General features: G+C 34.2%; 1 protein-coding gene across 1 annotated transcript in view; it reads right to left on the bottom strand.

The window, feature by feature from the left end:
• Positions 1–215: 215 nt before the first annotated feature.
• The window catches only part of SLC16A7 (solute carrier family 16 member 7), an 86,770-nt gene continuing 75,932 nt past the window's right edge, over positions 216–11,053 (bottom strand). The window contains exons 4-5 of the mRNA XM_049783746.1: positions 5,024–5,842; positions 216–848 (exon numbers count right to left, since the gene is read on the bottom strand). Of these exons, the coding sequence (XP_049639703.1) occupies positions 601–848; positions 5,024–5,842 (1,067 nt within the window). The 3' untranslated portion in view covers positions 216–600. The remainder of the gene's footprint in view (positions 849–5,023; positions 5,843–11,053) is intronic.

Genomic DNA, 11,053 nt, shown 5'->3' with positions numbered 1-11,053 from the left:
CATGTCTAAGTGTGCCTCGGGGGAAGTTTCACTTTCCCTGAATCCTGTCCTGTTTTCAAATAAACTAATTGATGCAATGTGAAGTTAATTTTATATCAAATAAACCTCTCACCTAAGTCAGTATTTGAGATTCAATCTCTATAACAAAGACAAGAAGTCTCTGAAAGAACAGAATGTTATATCAACACAAAAAATCACCACAAAAAAAAAAAACCTCGTATTATCTTCCAAATTTAACTAATCAAGTAACTTCACTATTTTCTGTTTGTTTGGGAGCCACACCAGGGAGTGTTTAGAATTTGCTTTTCACTCTGTGCTCAGGGATCACTCCTGATGTTGTTCAGGAAATTGTCTCAATGCCAGGTACTGAACAAGAGTAGTTACATGCAAGAGAAGCACTGTAAGCACAGTGCTGTCTCTTGAGCCTGTCCATGCAAGTTTAAAAACAACTTATTTAAAATTTGTAATTAAGGAAAACTGCATCTCCATCCTTAGTTACATCACATTTTAACAACAAAATCATTTTCTCATACATTTTGACAATAAAAATACTCCTAAGAACATCATAAACACTGAAAGCCTTATTAATTATGATCATTATTAAATATTAGTTTCTCTTTCTGAGGAAATAACTGCTGTGTCCTTATTCTTGGCATGTTTCAAAGGTTCAGAGAGCTTGGCTTCACGACTACTAATTTTCTTCTTTGATGGTTTCAGCTCATTTTCCTTTTTGAGCAGCCTGTAGTTTATAGCATTACCAATGAGCAGCCACACACTTGCTAGGAGGATAATAACTCCACAGATGATATACATATATTTGTAGCTTCTGGTGTAATCCACCATTTTACCTAAGTGAAAAAACATATTTTAAGATAGTATTAATAAAATAGCTACTAAAAAAAGTAAATGCATTATTTGCTAGAGGCCATCCTTAACTGTTATACTTATCAAGTGAGGTTTTTAAATCTTTTTTAACTTTTGTTTTGGGGTTCTTGGAAATGGCAATAGTCAAAAATTACTCCTGGCTTTGCACTTGGGAATTTCTCTAGTTCTCAGAGAACCATATGGATTCTAGAATTAAACCCTGACTAGAGACATGCAAGGCAATTGCTGTACCCATTGTACAATTTCTCTGGCCCAATAATTAATGTGGCTTTAATGAATATTCTAGGTAGTTGATTTCATACATACACAAAAATTCACGCTTAATTTGTATATCACTACATATTAACTTTCTTACAAACTATTCCCCAAATAGAAAAGTATAATCAAGATATAATTAGTATATACTAAAAATACATATGATGAGGTACATTTTCATATATATCTAAAATACTTATATTTATTTACAACATTAGTATTAAAACTATATCATCCATCATGTCTTCTCTTTTAAATAAATGGAAGAATATATTTATTAGGAAAAATTCAAAGGACTTTTGTTTGCTATTGTTCTGTGGCCACATATGGCAACGGGCAGGGGTTACTCATGGCTCTGCACTCAAAAATTATTCCTGGTAGTGAGTGGTGCACTTTATGGGATGCCAGAGATCCAACCTATATTGACCAAATGCAAGACAAAAGTCTTATCAATTGAACTATAGCTATAAGTATATAGTTATATATACTATATATAGTTTATATATAGTAGAAAGCCTTTTGTAAAGGCTTTTGTAAATTTATTCTTTTTTATTTATTTATTTTTTTTAGATTTTGGCCACACCTAGTGTCACTCAGTTGTTACTCATAGTTCTATGCTCAGAAATCACACTGGCAGGCTCAGAAGACCATATGAGATGCCAGGGATCAAATCGAGGTCTGTCCTGTGTCAGCCGTGTAAGGCAAATGCTCTACCTATGTGCCACTGCTCTGGCCCCAGATATAAATAATTTAAGCTAATAAGTGTTATGAGAATTTTTCATATTCTGACTAGAATTCAATCAGTAGATTAGTAATGTGTTTGTATACCTATGAATTATCTATTTGAGTATATATAATTTCTTCTTTTTATTAAGAAATGGTCACTTATACTGTCATTAAAATAATAGTTTAATGCTTCTATCATTGGAACACCACCCCCACGCTTCCAGAGTGGTCATTTATATCACCAATGCCTCAAGGGTTCCTCCCATATACTACATTTAGACACCAGATAAAATTCTTGGATTACTTTTGACATCTGTTGTTCCTTTATTATTTATCCTTATAATCCACATATGCAAGGTATAGTTCCCTATCTCATACATTCTCCATCTTATGTTTATTCCTGAATCTTTGCTCAAGTATCACTCTTGGAGGTTCAGGAGATTTCAAGAAAATATCGAAATCAGGTTGGCTCCAATCAAAGCAAATACCTTAACCCCTGTACTATATAATGGCCACAGATTTTATTATTCAGAGAAAGATAAAATAATAAAACCAAGGAATCATACACAAAATATTTGAACTCTAACATGAAACTGCATCTTTAAAATCATTCCATTTTAATTAGGTAAAATGAATTAAATTTATTAAACCTGACATACATAAGCATGAATACTGCAAAATAGAATTTTCAAACCTTAGTAAATATCATGAAATATTCTATAAACTTATATAAATATTATCAGTATAATTTCTCAAAACAGGTTGAGGTAGTCAAAGTTTCATTAAGTTAGCCTAAAATCTAAAACAATATTAATAATTTTTTAAATTTTGCCATAATGTCTGAAATCAAATTTTTTCTTATAATTCTAACTTTTAATGAATTGAATATAAATATAAAACATTTTCTAAGATTGATTATGTATGGAAAACTAAGACCTAGTTTGTCTTATTTAAGGTTAATATACTGATAATTCAGATCTACTGGTTTAGATAACATAGGACAGCCCTGGTAGACAGAAAAAGTGAACAACAAAAGCACTTGTTTCTGATTGAGAGAAAAGTGAAAGGGAAATAATCTATGATTACTCATGATAAACACCCAAGAATTTTTATACTTTTATAATGGTTCATTATATCATGTAAGAAGTGGCTTAACATTATATATGTAAAATTAATGTCTTCATGGTGATTAACCATAAAAAAAAACAAAACCGAATACTTAAATTCAAAATTAATCATGATATAGACAGTGGTTCCTGGCAAAGCTTGGCTTGCAAAAATAGTTTTAATATTTTAATATTAAGGGATAAACCTAGTCAAAGTACTAGCTTCAAAAGTTAACTAATATAGGGCCATGTAGATTGGTACATGTAGATTGGTAGATTGGTACTTATACTTTTAGCATTGCTAGTGTGGCTCCAATGGCCTGAGCACTACTAGGATGATCCTGGTAGTCCATAGAACTGATGCTTCTAAGAAGCAATAAATTCTGGCCAACCACTAAACAAACCATCAGGCATTGTCAGTGGAATACTGCTGAATCCTGGGTCTCCTAAGCATGACTTCAGAAGCCAACCCTCCAAATTAATTAATATATATATGTATATGTGTATATGTATATATATATATACACATTGGGTTAGTTATTATGTGATGTAGTACAAATAGGTATTGATGAAAATATTTCAAATCTATATCTTTCAAACTTTTTATCTATTTTTGTTGGTGCCAGAGTTTAAATCCAAGCTCTTAAACATCAATGCAAATATTCTATTCTTGAGCCATATTTTCTGTTTAAAAATATTTCAGATCTAAATTTACTCTTTAAAATGAAATATGAAATCACCTCATAGCCTTATCTTTTTTGTTTTTTTGTTTTTTTGGGGGGCCACACCTGTTTGATGCTCAGGGGTTACTCCTGGCTAAGCACTCAGAAATTGCCCCTGGCTTGGGGGGACCATATGGGATGCCGGGGGATTGAACCGTGGTCCTTCCTTGGCTAGTGCTTGCAAGGCAGACACCTTACCTCTAGTGCCACCTCACCGGCCCCATAACCTTATCTTGTATAACTTAATTTCATCACTGCAATCTCTAAATATACACAATATACATTTTCACATGTACTATATACTTATATATTTTTAATGATATTATGAAGGTATTTCTTCCTTAGGCATATAACAACTTACTTACATGTAACCAATGTACTCCAAAGAGGAAAAAAATGTAACCTTTAGAAATGATGTTTCGGGGGCCGGGCGGTGGCGCTGGAGGTAAGGTGCCTGCCTTGCCTGCGCTAGCCTAGGACGGACTGCGGTTCGATCCCCCAGCGTCCCATATGGTCCCCCAAGAAGCCAGGAGCAACTTCTGAGCGCATAGCCAGGAGTAACCCCTGAGCGTCACAGGGTGTGGCCCAAAAAAAAACCAAAAAAAAAAAAAAAGAAATGATGTTTTAAATGTCAACCTATGGTAATTAATTTTTTTAAAAGTCTCTTACCAATATTACTGTTTAATAATTATAATTTTATTTTATAATGGATTTTTAAGAACACATGAAAAACAGCATGGGTTAAAAACCTGAAAATTATGCAATGAGTATCAGTTTAACCTAAATTCTAACAATATGTGGCCAACATCTGAGATAAATTTACATCCAAAACCAATAAATTGTGTATTTAAAATTATATTACAGGCCCAGAGAAGTAATGCAGTGTGTAGAGCATTTGCCTTGTATACACTGAATTCAGTTTGATACTTGGTAGTCCATCTGAGTTAGCACAGTCACTCTAAATCACTCCAGGGGTGATTCCTGATCATGGATCCAGTAGTAATCCCTGAACAGCAATGATGTGGCCCCAAACCAAAATACATATATATTTATAATTCATAAAATTATATATCTAAGACTTATGATTGAAATATATACAATACATATCCTAAGTCTTAGATATATCAAAGATTGATATATCTAGCTATACACATAGATATATCAATACATATAGATATACCAATCATACGTCTTTACTTTCACATTTCTATAGTCCTTCAGACTATAAGCATTTGTTATTGTAAATCATGGCATTCAACAAAAAGATAATCTGAGTTAATGGTTATTAATTTTACTTTTTTAAGTTTTCTTGATAATAATTCATCTTACCGGCAAGGGGAGGACCAAGAAGCACTGGGCAACATTCGACAATTGTGACGAGTCCCACGGCACTGGAATACCTTGCAGCACCAACAAGGTCTATAAGAGCTTCAAAAAGAATACTGCTAACGGTCCCAAATCCGAGACCAAAAAATACAGCGTAAACGATCATACTTGTATAGTTCTGGGCCAGTGGAAACAAGAGATGACACACTCCAGTAAACATGATTGCAAAACTGAAGAAGTACTGGAGTCGAGGTCGGATATATTTAGTGTTTGCAACTAATCCGGCAGAAGGCCTAGCAAACATATCAACAAAAGCAAAAACAGATAATAAAAAAGCTGCAGAATATTCGTCAATTCCCTTATCTTTAGCATATAAAGTCAAAAATAAAATTGGGGCAAAAAACCCTAAAAACATGATGACATTTCCAGATAAATATATTAAAAATCCTCTATGTTTAAAAAGAGATAAATCTAAACAGTTATTTACTGATTTACTTATTGATGATTTAGAGTGTCTTGATTTCATATTTACTCCTTTGGTTTTCATTCCATCAACACTTTTATCATTGGAAGGGACTTCGCGATTGCCAAGTGGTCTCATGAGTGATCCAGCCACACAGGCATTCAACAACAAACCTCCCAAAATCAGAAAACTTCCTTTCCAGCCATAATCATTCAAAAGGTACTGACTGAAAGGGGCCAATGTACTTAAAAAAACAGGACTTCCAGCCATGGCTATTCCATTTGCTAAAGGGCGTTTCTTGTAAAAGTATTTGCCAATTATTGCTAAGGCCGGTTGTAGGTTGAAGGACAGGCCTATACCTAAAAAAAAAAAAATAATAACATGATATCATCCACAAAAGAAAGTATCCTTCTAAATGTATCTTTAAGATAGAATTAACAATATAATGGTAGGAAGTAACTTTTGATAAGTATAAATATCAATCTAAGTTATATAAGAAAATATTTCTCTGTACATTTGATATCTATGACTCCTTTCTACTATGATCATATTAAAGCAAATCCACAGGCCAATAAATTATATTATTTCACTAAATACAACAAAGATTAAAACTAGGACACACTTTTTATTATGTATATTAATTATAATTGCGAATTATAATTATAATCATGCAATTCCACAATACATTAAATTCTCCATCTACTTATACATATATAGTATAATTTTTTCCTGTGAGCAAGAAGGCAGTTAAAATGTAAATATTATTAGAGTTAAAACAATGCAAATAGACTAAAAATCTTGCATATATAAACAATTCCACACCTCCCAAGGGATATTTCTTACAAAACCACACAAAAAAAGTAAAAAATGAATAATACATGTGTGCCATAATTTAATGCCCTATATTTTCACATTTCATGAATATAAATAAACATTTAAGTTAACTAAATAATAAGTATCATTTTCTCACTTGAAAGAAATTCTCATGTGGGAGATTAAAGATGATTATATATGAATCTAAAGTTCCTACTCTCTAGTGAACTCCTTGGCAGTGCTAAAGATTACCTTTAATAAATAAATAAATAGTACTGGAGAAACTTAGTTAAAGGTTTAAGGACATACTTTACACAAATCTCCAGCCCTACATCTGGTTCCCTGAGTACTAACAGGAATGATCTCTGAGCACAGAGCCAGGAGTAAGTCCTAAGTTCAGTCACAGATGTACCTCCCAACCAAAAAAAAGTCCTTTTATGCACAAAAGTCAAATAAAAATGAATTAAATATGTTGATATTAGGCCTGAAAACATAAGGTACATACAGGAAAACATTGTCAGAAGTCTCTATGACATTGAAGATAAAGACAACTTAAAGAATGAAACACCACTGACCATATAAATAGAAGCAAAAACAAATAAATGGGACTATATTAATTTGAAAATATTCTGCATCTCAAAGGAAACAGTGACAAGGATAGAAAGCTTGCCCATGTAAAGCGAAAAACTATTCATCAAATACCCATCTGATGGGAAGCTAATACCTAAGACATATACTGAAAGAGCTTAACAAGATAAAGTCACCTAACCCTCAAAAATGGGAAGAAGAGATGATGGAACAGTTCCTCAAAAAAAAATACAGATAGCAAAAGACATAAAAATGCCCCACATTATTAATCCTCAAGAGATATGCAAAGCATAATTAAAAATAAAATACCATTTCATACAACAGTCTGGCAAACATCAAACAGAACAAGAACAAGCAGCTCTGGACAGATGTATGTAGAAAGAATCTTATTCACTGTTGGTGTTATGTTAACTGTTCCAACCTTTCTTGAAAACAATATGGATATTTCTCAAAAAACTAAATTTGAGAGCTTCCATATAATCCTGATATACATATCCTAGACTATCCCTTGGAGTCCCCAAAACACAATGCAAAAAAAAAAAAAAAACCTAGAACCCTTTGTTCATTGCAGCACAATTCACAATAGCCAAAATCTGGAAACAACCCAACTTCCTGAGAAAATATGAGTGGATAAAGAAGCCATGGTTGATCTATCTACACAAAAGAAAGGCACTGTTAAAAAAAATAAAGTCAGTAAAAAAAAAGGGGAAACCGTAGGCTCAGAAACAAGATCTTATCTTCTAGGGATAAGAACTCACTTTTTATAGCAGAAGGGTGCCTCCCATCCTGAACATGTGTCATGTGGATACAATGCAGTCCCCAGGATATTGGACAGTGTCAGTCCAATCCCAAACCCCAGATCCCCGATGTAGAAATGATACAGCTCCGGTCAATACCACCAGGAACTAAGCTCCATTTGGGAGATTTATTACACTGCTCTGGCACCAACTTGTGCCAGTTTTGACAACGAGGAAAGGAAAACTTGACCTAAGACCTATGACCAGGCCGTCCTATCACATCACCTAACACTAAATGGAAATCAGAAGAGATATCGTCCTTTGAACTGTGAAAAATAAGAGCACTGGGCCCGGAGAGATAGCACAGCGGCATTTGCCTTGCAAGCAGCCGATCCAGGACCAAAGGTGGTTGGTTCGAATCCCGGTGTCCTATATGGTCCCCCGTGCCTGCCAGGAGCTATTTCTGAGCAGACAGCCAGGAGTAACCCCTGAGCACCGCCGGGTGTGGCCCAAAAACAAACAAAAAAACAAAAACAAAAAATAAGAGCACTAACAACAGAAAACTGACTTTGACAACAGTGACTGAACAGAACCTACCTTGGGACTAATAAGGAAAACCCTACCCTAGGCTGTAGCCCAGGACACATAAACAACAACAACAACAACAACAACAACAAGATGTTTTATTGCAGAGGTCCAACTTGGACAACAGAGACTGAGCAGAACCTTTGGATCCATAATATCCTAGCCTTCGGCTTAGGGACTGAACGAAAACAGGGAGCAGATATTAGAGAAGACTGAACACAACAAGAACGATGGTTAGGAACCTCTAGAATCTAGAGACTCTATCCTAGACCCTGACCTCTAACCCGCGCAAATACCAAGATCGCTAGCTACAGTGGCTTGATTTTCTCACACACAACCGAGAGGAAACTTTCCTGGCATCACAAAAAAGCCTTTGGGATGGGGTAATGAGTATATAGGGAGCCAGGGTTTGATCCCATGATGGTTTGCTTCAAGGATGGAGAAACCCTGAATCTCTTAAGCCACGGGAATTCCCTTTCTTCCCCAATGCTTACTGTGCCTATGCAAAAAAAAAAAAAAAGTGGGGGGAACGCCAAACCCTGCCACTCCAGCACTCATACTTTCTCTTGTTTTGTTTTGATTTGTTAGTTTTTTACTTTATTTTCCTTCTATTTTTTCTTCCACTTTTCTCTTTTTTCACTCTTGTGGTTATTATTTAGAGATTCATTTTTATTTTTATTTGCCGGGTCCATTTTTTTCTTTTTTCTTCCATTTTTCTTTTCTTTTTTTCTCTCTTTTCTTTATTTTTTTGGTAGTTATCACCAAATTTTTTTTCTCCCTTTTTCCTTATCCTTTTTATCTCCAATGACGGTGGAATGGATGCTCAATCTACAACAAGCTGTAAAGTGGAGACCAGTTGCACTAGCATTCTGGGGGTAAAGGTGGGAGATATGGGATGCATACTGGGAACAGAGGCGGAGGGATGACAGCACTGGTGATGGGAATGCCCCTCATTCATTGTCACTATGTACCATAAATGATGCAGTGAAAGATTTGTAATGCACTTTGGTGCATTTAAAATTTAAAAAAAAAGAAAAAGAAGAAGAAAGTCATGAAACTTGCTTATAAATGGATGAATATGGAGAGTATTATACTGAGAGACATGAGTCTGAGTGCAAAGGATAGACATAGAATGATCATATTCATTTGTGGGATATAAAAAAGATAGGATGCTTATAATATGCAAAGACAATAGAGATCAAGACGACCAGTCCATGGTAGGAAGCTTGTCACAAATAGTAGTGAGTGCAATGAAGGCAGTAAAAGGACCACTATGACAATGGTAGTTGGAAAGGATCACTCTAGACAAAAGCTTAGTGCTGAAAGAAGATAGTGTTATGCATAATAAACCTTCTGTAAAAATATTAAAAACCACAGTGTTGATAAAAAAGAACAGAGTAGAGATAGATAGATGATAGATAGATTGATGATAGACAATAGATAATGATAGATGATTGATAGATAGACAATAGATAGATGATAGATAGATGATAGATAGATGATAGATAGATAGATAGATAGATAGATAGATAGATAGATAGATAGATAGATAGATGATAGATAGGGAGAGAGAAAGAAGAAAAATGGAGAAAACTGGGGGCATTTGGTTGGGAAATGTGCATTGGTGAAGGTTGTTTACTAAACAGAGGAACATTTTTGTAACTGTGTATCCTACGGTGATTCAATAAAAACATATTAAAATGCTTATTTTTAATAAGCTTGAGCAAAAACACAGAGGTAGGGCATTTGCCTTGCATACATTAGACCCAGTTCAATCCCAGCTCCCAAATGGTCCTCCAAAACTGCCAGGAGTAATTTCTGAGTGCAGAGACAGGAGTGACTCCAAGTGAGGCCCTAAACCAACCAAACAAAAGATTCTTGTTAAATATTATGAAAGTATTTTTTTTTTGTTTTATCAGTTCATACCACTCAAAGGTTTGAAAACTAAACATTGTGTTCTTGAGATTCTGAGTTGGATACCTAACATTGCAGGTCTCCTTCCTCTCTCAAGATCCAATGGGATAGTCATGGTCAACCAGATGAACACTGGAGTGACCCTATTGGCCTCCAACACCACAAAATCAAACATCACTGAATTGTGAGTCATTAATCTGATTTGCACTCCAAGGTAGTCTCATACTACAGTGGACTCTGGGTCACTGTGACCCCAAATACCTCTAGAGAGAAAGGAACCCCAAAGCAAAGAAGACAAAATTACATAAATTGTATCTGCATATACCACCTCTCTGTTCTTAACCCAGGAATTCTCCTATAATTTTTAGAAATTACAAAAATTCTGCATTCATTAGTTCATATCAATTAAAAACATTACTGAGAAGCAATTAAGTATAATTCTGTATACTCAGTTCTCAGTCTAATAAGTTATTCTACTCTTTGGTAGAAATGTTTTTCATAGTATTTGAAAGGAAAAATTTGTTTTTGTAAACCATTTATATCTTTTTAAAAGGGCTTAAAGGAACAAATATTTATAATAAAGTTGATGTTTGTGGAAAGCAATGGGATAGTGGACTCTCTGATTTTATCTCAGCTTTAAATTAATGATTTAAGAAAATTATAATCAAACGACTAGTGAATAGTCAAGTGACTTTTAGTTAGAGGAAATAAAAATAAAACCTGGTAGTTGCATAATGAGTTTTAAATTTAGTCATATTATGTCATCTGTTCTTCTATCCTTCCCCATTTGTCACCTGTAATTTTCCTTCAATTTTCCTTTGCAAGTACAAGGGGCAGAACAAATCTCTTTATATCATATAAATCTGCCTTCTTAAAACTTTGAATATAATATATTGGGTTTTTTGGTTATTTTGAGTTTTTGTTTTGTTTTGT

The sequence above is a fragment of the Suncus etruscus genome, chromosome 11, assembly GCF_024139225.1.
Source record: "Suncus etruscus isolate mSunEtr1 chromosome 11, mSunEtr1.pri.cur, whole genome shotgun sequence".
NCBI lineage: Eukaryota > Metazoa > Chordata > Mammalia > Eulipotyphla > Soricidae > Suncus > Suncus etruscus.
The sequence above is the reverse complement of the archived record's forward strand: the minus strand, read 5'-3'. Positions and strand labels throughout refer to the sequence as shown.